Consider the following 14355-nt stretch of genomic DNA (forward strand, 5'->3'; position numbering starts at 1 on the left):
TCTGTATTAATAATGCAGACAGAAGCTTTGACTACACACAATAATAATTGCTAGCTGGGACAAATCATCATTGAGATTTCCTTTCCTTTCCTTTTTTTACATGATTTGTTGACAGTATGAAAAGATGCAATAGGCCACAGCTTGTAGAACAAAATGTACAAAAATGTGTGTATGTGTTTAATGTGTGTATGTGATCAATGTGTGTATGTGTTGATCAGTCAGCCTCTGTGTGTTCATCTCCATTCGCTCTTTGATCAATTCTCCTGAACGCAACGAAAAGCTTATTCCAGTGCTGTGTGCCGTATTCTGTTCACAGTACTTAACGTCTATCTGCCTGGCACAATAAAGTGCATTAGAGAGTTTGAATGCGCTTTGTTCACTAAAGGTCAAGTGTGTTTGAATGCACACCTTCAAGGAAATCCACAGCATACACACACACACTGCGCATTTCAATATGCTCCATTCAGCTGGCCTGAATACACTCGCTCAGGTATCCTTCACTGAGGGAGAGGTTTTGTCAAGAGACATGAGACGGAGTGGACGGTGGGTCAATCCACATGCGCACATTTTCTTTGACACACTGCAGGTTGACATCAGGGGTAAAGGCCACAACAGTAGACAGAGAGACATAGAGAGGCAAAACAGGTGGAATATCTGTGTGGTGCACAGAGATGACTCAGTTATATGTGCACAGAAATAATTGCGCTATATATATAAGTATAAATTACCCACACTTGCCCACATGCACTCAGAAGAGCCATATCTCAAATAAACACCTGCACAAGTTGGCAGTATTAAGCACAGAAGAACATTACAGTGATTTGTAGTTATTTACCAGCTCCTGATCACAAATTTCACCTCAGCCCAGGTGTAAAATCTAAATCCCAAATCAGTTTTAAAAGTCAGTGTATTGTAATTTTGGCTGTGGACAAAATTACTGTTAACAAACAATGGAAAACAAACGCGTCCACCTGAGTGTAACCGGGGGATTGCAAACTCCCGGAGGACCCACCGCCGAGCAGAACAACAAACGCCGACACGTTTCCTCTCGTACGCTGCATGCTGCAGACCAGGCGAAAAAAGCTTGGAGGTACGAAATGGAACCAGGAACAAGAACAACAACAAGAAGAAAACATTAAGCCATGTTCGGAGATTCTCTGTGGCAATGGATGGAGAGAATATCAGTGGAGTGAACAGGGAGTGGAGCGGCCCAGGACAGCCTCTGGGGGATTCTAACAACACAACAACAACAACAACAACGGTGTGAATGAGGCTGTCTATCAGCAGCCACTCCGGTGCTACTAGGAGATTTGTCTCGTGAGACAAGGAGAGGAACGTGTCCAAAGAAGCTCTGTGAGAGACATGCCAAGAAGTATTAACTGCCTATGGACACTAACTGTCCTCAGCTATTTTCTAGCCGCGTGTATTTTATTCTTTATCTTACCTCAGATGCAGTGTGAGCCTGTGAAACAGCATTTACTAACCTTGCTGTTGGGAACGTGAGCACCTGCAATTTGAACGAAATTAAAAGCAAATTATACCTATGAGCTGTCTTTGGACTATTCACCTCATATCTCTCCTAGACTGACATTAAATGAATAATTGATGAATTCTCTTTCTTCACATGTATCAGGATTAATCATCAGGCATTCAGTTATATCTCCTGCCCACACCAGCAAACTGTGCATGGAGACAACTGTGGCTAAGAAGTGCTTGAGGCAGTGGGCTCCTGCTGGATCTGCTCTTCCAGGGCCCTCAGTCTTCACTCGTGGGCGGCTCACAGGTCCAACCCCTCCCCGGGCGACACGGCGAGCCGCACAGAGACCTGCACTCTTGAAGTTGTGGCAACTTGTGATTTCTCTGGAGTAGCAGGCTCCATTTTTCAGCACAGACGAACACGCTGAAGCCCAAACAGGATGGATTTCAAAGCACGTTCAATAATTCATAACTGACTTGAAAATGCCACAGAGTGGACTGTGATCATGGCAGAGGTCCAGCATCCATAGAGTGCTGCTGGACATCACATTGCTTCCAGGTAAACAGGTAGCAGATTCATGCAAGACTGTGATTTAAATATTAAAAAAGTAGAGATGATTATGAGGATAGTTAAGAAACCCGACCGAAGGGGCTTTGGATGTGAACATCAAATGTTCCTCTTTGAATTGTTGCAGACAAACATTGCTTATTTTCATCCGTTGGACAAACTGAACATGAAACATCCAAATGTCCTTGTAAATATGTTCGACGGGAGCCAAAGAAAACCGGACATTTATATTAAAGTTCTCTCTTCTGTGCAATTTTAGCGACTGTACAAAAGCACTCAAGGCAAGTCAGAGCGCCACATCACTTGCGGAACATCATACTGTGCTCGCTGATGTTCTGACTGATTAACCTGCCCGTCAGTCCACTGCTAACCAAGGCTGCCCGCTCCATCCACGGCCAACGGCAACAACAGGATAAGTGGATAAATATCTCCTATAAATAGACTTGTCATTTCCTAAGCCCTGATAATACAGAAGGGGTCGTCAGCCTGCTCATCGGGCTCCACTTCACAACAACACATGATAGATCGCAATTACAAGATGGTAATTGTGTGCAGGGTCTGCTGTGTGTGTACTCGCTGCATGTCCACGTGTGATTACGCACCGAACGCAGCGCGGGCAATGGGAACATGCGAACGCGCAATGACCACCCCTTGTATCTGCTGGTGAAAAGGGCAAGCCGGGCCGAGGACGTGGGGTTAGTTTAAAGCCCATTTTGAAGGTTATGATGATGCATCCTTTTGTACTTTGTTCAGTACACTATGATTACAAAGATGAGAGAACATGGGCGCTCATTGTCGGACTGCATTATACTTAATTATTCAAATAACACTGCCTACAATGAAGATAATGTGCTTTTACGTTCCGTATCCCATGTTTTTAATTTGTACAGCTCGTTGTGTGAAACAGGGTTGTATTGAAGTGGAAAATGTCAAAATGAGAAACATCAATCATCAATTGATGATATACTCATTAAAAAAAGGCTTTTATGGGCGGATTGTTGCTTTCCGCTGCTTTCATTTTGGGATCCAGAGCGGAGTGTTTGCCTTGAGGAGCCAAGGAGGCGATGACTTTGGATGCATAGCCAAGCCTTTAATGCCAGGCTGATTACTTGCCTGGCACTAGAACTGATATTTATTTTTTTTTAAAGGGCAGCGAGTGCTCTATTATTGTTAAAAGGAATTGGGAATGCAAAATGGATTATAGGCATAATAAGGAATTCGAGTACATTAAGTGTCAGAGCAGAAAATTGAACTCTGACCCCCGCACAGAAGGATACACAAATTTGACAGCTGGCTGCGTAACAATCTGTGCCTCATTACCGCAATGTCAGGACCTCGGACAACCAGACTACAAGCCTGAGCACACTTCAACACACAACTACAGAGAAAGAAGATGGCTGAGACGGGGACACCGGTCAGAACGAAAGAGAGGGCTCCGTCTTACGGCTCCACGTCTCAATGATGACATTCAACAGGACTACTCATTGTGACGAATGAGCCATGCCGTTAATAATTTGTGACAATTGGCCAAGAATTAAAGGAGGAGATGCAGAAAACGTTGGGGAATAAGAATAATTCCATTAGACTGACTTCTACCAAACTTGAATGCTTTCTCCCCTGGATGTTGTCCAACCAAGATTCCACTGCAATCCGTCAATAACTGTTTGAAATGTTCTGCTTCGAGGAAACAAACGGATAAACACAGCTGAAAACATAACCTCCTTGGCAGAGGTAAAAAGGATACGGTGCTTTTGTCTTCTCACTCCGAGGAGGGAGTAGGAGGGAGATTAAAACAAAAGTCCAGCTCGCCACTGAAGCAAACAACCACGTGATATCTGGGCCGGGGGGTGGGGGGGGAGCATCAGAAGAAGAAGAACATAAAAAGACAAAGTTTGCTCTGGGCCTGAATCATCACAGGCTGATGCTTGCTAGACAACTTTCTGACCTGAGAGTTCTTCCTTGTATCAAGTATACAGGGGCCTTAAGTGCTGCGAGCCTTCCACACACATTATCAAGACGGCTGGCCACATTTACTCATCAGTCTGTATGTGCAGTACATCACAAAAGGGAAAACCCCCTTGAGGACACTCTGGGAATCAGCTTTGGCAGAGATCATACTTTCCCCCCATAATACGAGCCATAACTCCAGCGTTCCCTCCACATGCAGCCCAGGTGCCGTCGGAGGTTCTCATCTCCGGGCCCAGCAGGAGCCACGACGCTGCAAAACAAACCACCGCACTCGGCTTGATGACCGCAGCTCTGAATGGACGAGTGCTGATGATCAAGCTGACTCCTTTTCTCTCTAAGTCCCTTATTCACTCCATCTCCCTCCGTCTCCCACATCGGCCCAATCAGGCTAATGAGGCTCGCACTTCCTCCATCCCGTCCTCCTCGCTAAAGTGGCGATTGATCGAGGGGTGGGAATGCTTTTAACAAGGGAGGGGTGGGAGAAAAATAATTAGCACGAATGAGCTTTTCTGCAAACTCCTCCAGTTTGGCTTTTCTTATTCCGTTTATTTACTGACCCGGACAACATTAGGGATTAACTCTCCAAGGGTACGTTAACTTCTCAATGTCAGGGTGTAAATCAATCTGCAGCTAGAAAAACTGCGGCCTGTTTGTCTAATGCCTATGTCTTGTTTCTGTCAAGTCGCAGGCCTACGATGACGTCTAAATGGAAGCGGCGGAGGGAAAGAAGTGGTGGAGGGGGAGGAGGGAGGTTTAAGACTCTAGAGACGGCACAAACATGAACACGTCTAACTAACTGAGAGAGAAAACTGGACACTGGAGCGTCTCAAGGAAACAGAGGCACTGAACCTCGAAAGCTGAAAGTGTTCAGTGCGTGCAGGCATTTATGTCGCTGCCCAAATGACCACTAAAGTGTTCTCTCTGACAGTCCTACTATAATTAACACAGACAGATATGGACCGAAAAACTAGAGCAGCGGGACGGACTCAATTCACTCTGCAGCCAATTCACAGCGGCGTCCAAAACTTCACCCCCAGGCAAAGACGTGACAACATCGCTTCGACGCGGTGATGGGCGAACGAGCGTCTGCATTTCAGCTCCTTTACAAGAGGGTCAGCGAGCAGAGATTCAAAGACATTAGATGAAAGATGAAATACTCCTCCAGCTTTTCATTTACTTTACCGCCCCGCCATCATAGCGTGGTTTTTCAAATTCTTTTTAATCATCAGTCTTAAAACAAGGCTCAAGCTTTCCTCAGAAACACGCCGTCACCCACTGGATTTGATCTTTTTACTTCAAAGTGACAACTGTATGAAGATCCTCCGTAGATCCACAAGGTCCCGAAACGAACTTAGCAGGATTTATGATCGTGACAGCAGCCGTGTTTAAACTTTACACGCCGTTAAGTCGAGGAGCTCAGCCGCCCTCAGATGCCTGTAGTTTAACCGAGGAAATTTTTTTTCATACTTCAATCGACTGCAAAGCAATTACACTAACTAAAAGGTATTATAAACCTTTCGAAAGTTTCATTCACCCAACTTCAAGAACGATCTACTCTAAAAATGAGCTCCCGCAAGAAATTACGCACAGAATCAGAGTCAATGTCCAATATTTGAGGTACACAAGCTCTCCACCCCGTCAGCGGCTGCCACTGCTTGCTGCTGACCTCACTGATTAAGAACCGCACTGATCAGACGTACTCAGATGGATTTTCTCTCACTCCTTTATTGGCTTTCGCTGGGCAAATCCTCTTTTCGCTGAAAATACCAAGAGCTGGTTAACGTCTCCGTTCGGCACACCACAGTAATTTGTGCTGGTGGTGTCGGTGGCGGAGAGCGGCTCGCGGCTTTGACAGCGCATCATATTTACACTCAAAACTCCGGCAACATCAGCAACACCAATTTGCCAGTAAGTGCTTGTGTGTAAAGACAGTTTGACAGCTGTTTTATCAGGACATGTCCATTAGCAATTCTTCAGAAAACACAAAGTCAGCAGAGTGGAGATTCTGCTATAGGAACTACACCCGAGAAAACAAGTACGGTTACTAAGGAAGGGAGGAGAGCGGCGTGCACGAGGGAGGTGTAACCGGCTTCATCACAGCCACATAAGACACAATACAACTAAATCAATCTTCACGGCATGTGTCACGTGGACCGCAGGGCTGTTAGCAAATGGAGGATTTGAGATCATTTACATTTATCTCCCTCATTTCAATACTGCATCCTTTAACCATCCCGAGCATCGGAAGACGTCCGGTTTGTGTTCCGAGGCTTTCAACAGTTTGCACACGTGTGGAAGCATCTGTGTTGGACGGCAAACTTGCTGTGACATTTTGCATCTTGCAATAGGAGCCGGTCCTAAGAGGAGCTGACAAGATGACAAGAGCTTTAGGCAAACCGAGAGAGAGAGAGAGAGAGAGAGAGAGAGAGAGCTGCAGAGCCTGTGGGACAGTGTGAGGACTCTATGTTTTGGGCCTACCGTTGCCTCCTCAGACTCGTGTTACTACCACAGAGGCCCGGTGGTTGACAACAAGCTGCCTCCCCCCTGATTAAGGCTCCAGATAAGTGACTCCATGATGAAGTGGCCAGGACGAAATGTGACAATGAAAACATCGATATCTCTGAAAAGGAAAACAGACACTACAGCAGAGAGGGACTTGATAATCCTCTCATAATCACTGGCCTGTAGATGCTTCACACAGACCGGAGTGGATGCTGTGGATCGGCACGACAACTCTCCTTAACCTTAACTCTCCCTAATCTTTAACTGCAGCCACAAATGATGGAAACGTAGCCCAGGTGGAAATTTAGAATGAATTTCTGGCTGCACCTGAGGCCGGTTTGGGATTTTTGACTTGCGAGGATCCAAGCAGCGTGGCGAAAGCGGCGATGTCTGCCAGGCTGATTTCGGTGTTAAGCCTCATTGACAAAGCCAGCTAAGAATCAGCGAAGCCATCAGAAGGAGTGAGACACTGAGGGGTAACGCTCCTTCCTGTAAAGACCCACAGGGCTCTACCTGCAGAGCCCAGGGTTTGCCTGTATTATCCTCTTAAAATCATCCCTCGCTCCTTCCTCCTAGAGATTATCGACGGGACGCCGTGCTGCCTGTCTGCCCCTCTGGCTTGCCTGTCTGTCTGTCTCCAGCCTTCCAACAGCCAGGCCTTACTACAGCTATCGGCCATTATCAACCATGGATTTCTCTGAAATCAATAAAAGATGCTCTGCTTCTCTGGTGAATTTATATTGCACCCGATGGAAGCATCCAAGTTTCTTTTTTAAAAACACTGAGGTTTAATAATTGATGTCTCACCCGCGCGTCCATCCGCACACAGCACACTGAAATATTGAAAAATTATGCTCATATTGGTGCTTTTCTGCTGTGCTGATTTGATTGGGTGGTTCCTTCCAACTCAGCTTTTTGTTGCATGAAGTGAGTAAATACCAAAGCTCTAATGTGGCACTGATGAGCTTCCTCGTTACACTTATGTAAACATTAAAATGTCATACACTCTCTTCCATCCATTTGCCGTAATTAATGCAGGCTTCTGTTTTCGAACACTGCTGTGTATCCATCAGTGTTTATTATTACTCCTTGTTAATCGAGTTTAACGTACGGATGAGCCAAATGTTCACGCCTGCATTTGATCTAAATCAGCTGGTTTGACCTCGAATGTCAGCTGTGAGGAGATGTTTTTTAGGCTGTCAGGACGAAGCCATTATAATGAACTGCTCCATTATAAAACAATAACTTGACATCATGACCTTGTGCTGCAGCCCATTTAGTGGCGGTAATGCACCAAAGTTGGCCGGCCATTAAACAACAAAGAAGAATACGGCAGAATGCAAAATCAATACGAGTGAGACGAGGACAGACGCATTAGATGTCTGGTTTGGTTGTTGGTTGCAGACACCTGCATCCAAACCAATAGACAAATGTGTGTGAGCTTGATTTCTAACCAGCACAGCCTTGACGCAGGAGCATTAAAGACGCCGACACACAGCTTTGATGGATGCACAGATGGCATGAACAGTGTGAAATACTGTTACCATGAAAATATAGACATTAATTGGAGCTCGTAACACCGTAGCCTTACATGTAGTCTATTTTAACTCATTCATATCAAATTGGTCGACTTAAAATGATTTATTCATTACAGTAATATTAGTTGTGATTGGGAATTTGTTGTTTTTATTTCTCCCTCTCGTGTCTCTTAAAGCAGGAGACCTCTGATGGGCTCATACTTAGAGTATATACGTACATGTATACATGTCGATTAATCGATTAGCAGATTAATCGATAAGCAGATTAATTGATTAGCAGATTATTTGATTAGCAGATTAATCGATTAACAGATTAATGGATTATCAAAACAATCGATTGTGGCAGCGCTGGATATTTTTCCCTTTATGAGCCATTGTGTCCTGCTCTGATTTTCTTCACAGTGATGGCAACACCACACACACAGTGGAGGTTGCAGGTAAAACGTAAAGCACTGCAGCCCCTCACCTGCCTCAAGCTCCTCTGTACCTTCTCCCCTCCGTCTCCCATAACATAGTGCCTTAGGTAAGCAACCTGTCATCTGTCCGTCCCTGCTTTCTCTCTAGCTTTCCTATCTGTGAGGAAGTTTACAGTTTAGCTCACGCTTGCTCTCTCTCCTGTTGTCTGTCAGCGACAGGACAGGAAAACTCCTGACTCTAATCTTGTATCTGTCAGCTGTTGCCACAGTGAGTAGTTTCCAGCACCAACCAACAGCTTTATCTCTGACCTGCAGCAGAAAACCTGGGAGACCCTAATTCACGAACACACACACACACACACACACACACACACACACACCACCTGCATACAAAAACACAAACATATACAAAGGCACAGCATATCAGACACAAGTTGGTGATATTTATACCTTGTTTGAACACACACACACACAGACACACACACACAGGTTTGTGTGTGTCGTCAGCCTCAGGCAGTGAGACGCAGATGCATCTGCACAGGTGTGTACATGCAGATTAGCACATACATGAATGTTATCATATCCATACATCTAAAAACATGTAGAACGATGCAATCATCCCATACCACACACACACACACACAGACACACACACAAAAGACCTTCAGGCTTCACCTCTGAAGAGCAGAATATTCTGTGTCTCTTGACAATGCAGAGCTTCAGTTTAAAGGAAAGTTTTTATCGTTTCTGTCGGAAACATTTAGCAGCAAACTCTGCTGCTGCATTTACTTTCACCCACTAAACCACAACTCATTCCACAAAAACACCTAGAGAACTTACCAGTTCAGTTTGTAAATCTTTTCAGTCAAACTTCACTTGTAAGTGGAGAAACAGGTAGAGCCAGAATTAATGGCATTTAATGTCAAACATGATCAACACTACGACAGCTGAGGGTTAAACCAAACGCGGAAAAGAGGAATAAAACTTTTCTGAGGAAAAGAGTGCAGCTCACGAGAGCTCAGCAAATTTGCATTTAATCAATTTGAAAAAAGGTTTTAATGCAAAGTTAGTTACTCCAGACAAACGTATCCACTCACAAACACACACACAGTCGTACACATACACACAATCCAAGACCTCATCACTCCGACGACATTTCATTGCACGATCCATCTTAATCAGCAAGCCCATCAGAGACAATATATCCTCCCCTCCATCTCTCTCTCCTTCTCCGGCCGGAGTGATTGAGGGGTGTAAAGAGGAGGATGTTTCTGCCTGCCATCTCCTCCCCCCTCCGCCTCACCGCGACGGCTCTTAAGTGCTTGTGGGTTTTTATGTTTGTAGTGTTTTATAGGAGCGGGCAGGAGCCAGGAGCTGTAAAAGTGTGGAAGGATGGAGGAGAGGAGGGTGGGAGGGGGGGTGCACATGAGAGGGGGGGGTGGGGGGGCGGTGGTAGGGAGTAGAACGGGGCGGAGTAGAGAGTTACTGTAAATCCAGTCTTTATTGAGACCGACACAAACGTCAAACAGCGCTGGCCCAGCCTCCTGCGACGCCCTCCTCACCTGATCGATCAGCGCCGAGTGAGGGGCTGAGTGGGTGACGGGGTGAGGGGGTGCGCCAGTTTGCGCCCGTTCATTTGCACGCCGCATCCGTGTATACCAGTGTGCGTAAACCTGTGGACACCCGAGTGTGTGTGTGTGTGTGTGTGTGTGTGTGTGTGTGTGTGTGTGTGTGTGTGTGTGTGTGTGTGTGTGTGTGTGCAGTCGATTTCTCACCAACCAGCCAGACATGGAAGCCCCCCCCCTCCCTCCCTGCCCACCAGTCTGCCAGAATAGCGTTTAATTGGCCACAGTTGGCTTCAATTGAATGTTTGCCGCCTTAGGGGCTAAATGATGCTTCAAGGCCTTTCAGAGCGAAAGCCCACCAAACTGCTGCCTGCATGTTAAAAACCAAAGCATACGGTTAGACACACTACAGGAGAGAATGTGTGAATCGGCTTTTAATGAGCGTAACAACCTTTCTCTAATTGTTCTCTCCTCTCTTGAAGTCTTTTCATGGCTGGGGCTTTCTCCTGATGGCCCACTCTCTGTCGCTCAGTTAGTCACAGAGTGAAAAGGTCATCTGCTTAGTCAACAAAATGACTTTGGAGCCGGTCAGCTGGCCGGCCAATCAGTTAGAACAAAAGTAAGATCAGACCTCTGTTGGCCCTTGCGGTTACTGTGTACCTGCTAGTTACCATGGCAATGCTGACAGAGATTTGAATACAAGCCTGCTGCTACTTTGTATTCGCTCTCCGCCTCATTCTTCTTTGCCTCTTCCCTCATTCTCTGTCTTTCAGTTGTGTATCCCTCGGGCTGTGTTGTGTTTCTCAGTCTCCCTCCCTCTCTTTCCCTCGTCCTCCCTGCTAAACAATACTTTACTAGCTGTTTCCTGTTGTTAATGCTGTGCCACTTTGCGCCGTGCGACTCCGTAAAAGCGCTTGTAAAACACATACCCAAAGCACAATATTGCCTCTACTCACACAGGGACAGATAACTAGTAATTATATGCACCCACAATTACTTAACACTGCTCACATCATATTCACTTGATGCTTGGACAGGTTCATGCTAAAGTGTCATCATCCAGTGGCTCTAACTCTCCAGGTGGACTGGTTCCCCCAAATGGCCACACAGCCATGTGGGAGAAAGGATTGTTAATGAATGAATTAGCTTTTGGCTCCATCTAAAGGTCACATGTAGAGGTGCAACTACTACCTTTGTAATGGGTTCTGGCCCTGATAGAATAATGCTCGGTTACAAATATACGTCAGATTTGTCAGCCATTTCTATTGTGCATACAGTACTTAACATATCCCCTTACATGTTTTGTATACCTGCAGAAGTGAAGTGAAATAAAATAATCAAGTATAAGCTCATCTGTTATAGTTTATCAGGAGGTCAGTGTGGCAGCGTTTAGATCAGCTCTGAAAATAGAACACTACAGATGACTCCCAGGTCACAATGTTGGAAGGCGACAATTCACACGCTCACTCACTCACCGACACCCCCCCTCCCACACACACACACACACACACACACACACACACACACACACACACACACACACACACACACACACACACACACACACACACACACACACACACACACACACCTGCATTGACGATGGCGTCTATCTCCAGCTGGGTGATATCACCGCTGTAGACTGCAATCTTGTGGTCCAACTTTTCATTCCTGGGATAACGACTCTGTTTAGAGCCAACTGCAAAACACACACACACACACACACACACACATATATAAATATATAACAAATTGTACTCACAATTTGGTGGTTAGTTACTGCAATTAACATTAAACTAATCGCAGGCTCAAAGACATGCAGGGGAAGTAAATCTCATCTGTAAATGTTTAGCATCATTGACATCACAATAGTTTGATATTGTGACATTCCAGTATCATTACAGCTGTGCATCAATGGACAAACATAACACTGGAATCCCACTCTGAGTAAAGGGGAGGTGAGGGAATGATGCTGGGATTCTGACCTGCAGTGGAGCTCCATACTGAGATGTCATCCAGTGGCACAAATTTAGGAGTCCTGTAGTTCTTACGCCTTTCCTCCACAGATAGAGACAGCAAGACATCTGCAGAGGGGGGGGGGGAAAGGAGAGATAGAGCAGATTATTTATCCAACCATACCTTGCTTAATGTCTGTCTTCATTGTGAAACAGACATTTGTCATTTGAGACTGACTGAAGAGGATTCTGGTGTAAAATAGGATAATAAAGCTCACACATAAACCCCTAATAAAGAGTGATACTCCTACTGAGATTTAGGACACAGAGTACTCTGACTTTATTGTTACCTCATTATACTTTATGGACTTCGTATAGCCTCAGAGCGCAAACAGCCAAATCACAGGGTGCTCTCCTAATCTAGACCTACTATATGAAGACAGTCAAATTGTTATGATTAACATTTACACAATTTTGATTGGAATGTGGCAATCCTTTACTAAATATGCATATTTATGTATTTCTAACATGAATATTTCTAATTGTTTATAAAGTAACACTGCTCTAGTTTAGTTGATGTGGATGTGGATGTGCTGCTTTTCTTTATTTCGTGTAATTGCAAATTAACTGTATTTGGGTTTGTTGGAGTTTTCATCACTATTCGATCATTATTTTTAACCTATTGCGCGCTAATCGATGAAATGATAGATAATTAGTTACAACACAGATACGTCAATGACCCAGTGACACCTGCAGGTTAGGGTCAGGTTCGGGTCATGTTACAGGAGACTCGTTTCCTTAGTGAACAGTCTCTCACCCTTGGTCTTTTTCCAGTCTCCTTGACCGGAGTTCAGGTCAACATTCAGGGCCATAGTGGTCAGAGTCCCGGTTTGGAGCGTCTGTACCACCGCGGCTGTGCTCACTCCGAGGGCAGCACCGAGTATGACCCCGCCCAGCCAGCCTCTCCTCCCCCGGGCTGACGAAGAGTCCTTTCTCCCCTGGCTCGACTTCCAAAATGCCGCTGAACTAGTTGAAAACTTCCCCGCTCGGTGCGTAGCGTTGATATAACCGAGCGGACTTGTTGCTAGCTTCCTCGGCACCGGCGGGCTCCCGGGGATCAGAGTGTGTGTGAATCTGACACCAGGGCTTTGGAAACGGGAGAAAGGGCCGGTTAAGTGCAGGACTCTGCTACGGGGAAAGAGAGCTGATATCTTAAATGCCATTTCTGTAGCACAGCCTTGAGGGGAGACGGTTCGTGTTACTGAAGCTCCACAGCGACCCGTTATCAGTCACGCCGTGGTTAAGTTTCGTTTTCGGTATTGATTCACTGCTTAATGTGGACGTGATCAGTCTATCGTAAGTGTGTCATATTTGTTTTGTATGCCGCCGTGTGGAATGTACCACTTTCCTGTACGGGGGGAGTCAGCCTCGTGTAGCACAACGACACACTTTACAAAGTGTCGTTAAATATTAATGTGGCGCTTCAGTGCGTGAATAAAAGTGTTCATATAATTCTTAATGAGAGCTGAAGGGCATTTATGACCTACGTTCCTCTACTTTCTACTTCACGCCAAGAATAAACCCCGAATCAGATCTCACCAAATCCAATGGCCAGGCGCCTGCGAGACCTTCAAGTGCAACCCGATTTAGCGAGATCTTTTACACACGACAAACTAACCAAACAAACAAAAAAGAAATGTTGTATATTAGGGAAGTCGGAATTTCGCATACAAGTGGCTAGGGACATAGCATAATTAGAATCTAACATCTCGCAGAAAAATGCCATTTGTTTTTTCGTTTTCTCCTCATAAGCACCGACCGCCCTTCAAGGCAACAAAATTGCTCCCAAGATACGTTGTTGTTGCCCCCTAGCGGAAAATAAAACTGGTTTCCAATAAACCTCGTAATAAACCTTGCAAACCTCGTAATCCAAGGCAGGTTGTGCATTATTGGAGGTTAGGGCTTAGGTTTTTGAAATCCAACAGTGACCTTTATGGAAAGCAACATAAAATCTTTTATCTTGTTTTGTCTTCATGGAACTAAATTGTCCCTGTTCAGTAGCTATACTGTCTTACTGTCACCTTAGCAGAAAAACACAACAAAACACGTGTAACCAAGACCAGTAATGTTGGATTTGTTCAATTTAAGCTACCCCTGGCACTGCCATACCTAGATGGAATGCTGCCTGCTGTAATGTTATTATTGCATCAGTCACAAATCAAAATGTCTCTTGGGAACAGTTTGGTATCAAAGGAGGTTTTATGGTCATCATTCTCAATTATTTTCTATTCCTCTTAGCATCTTATATTCATACACGAAAACAATGAAATCAAATCATCTGCATGTGATGACACAAATGTAGGTCTA

The 14355-nt window shown here is 45.1% G+C and overlaps 1 protein-coding gene across 1 annotated transcript in view; it reads right to left on the bottom strand.

The window, feature by feature from the left end:
- Positions 1–13341, bottom strand: part of macrod1 (mono-ADP ribosylhydrolase 1) — an 88759-nt gene extending 75418 nt beyond the window's left edge. Inside the window, exons 1-3 of the mRNA XM_076159596.1 lie at positions 12806–13341; positions 12019–12117; positions 11625–11732 (exon numbers count right to left, since the gene is read on the bottom strand). Coding sequence (XP_076015711.1) covers positions 11625–11732; positions 12019–12117; positions 12806–13211 — 613 coding nt within the window. The 5' untranslated portion in view covers positions 13212–13341. The remainder of the gene's footprint in view (positions 1–11624; positions 11733–12018; positions 12118–12805) is intronic.
- Between the last annotated feature and the right edge of the window lie 1014 nt (positions 13342–14355).

Source organism: Genypterus blacodes, unplaced genomic scaffold (genome assembly GCF_046128005.1).
Source record: "Genypterus blacodes isolate CSIRO-AG114 ecotype Tasmania unplaced genomic scaffold, CSIRO-AGI_Gbla_v1 ptg000098l_1, whole genome shotgun sequence".
NCBI classification, from domain to species: Eukaryota; Metazoa; Chordata; class Actinopteri; order Ophidiiformes; family Ophidiidae; genus Genypterus; species Genypterus blacodes.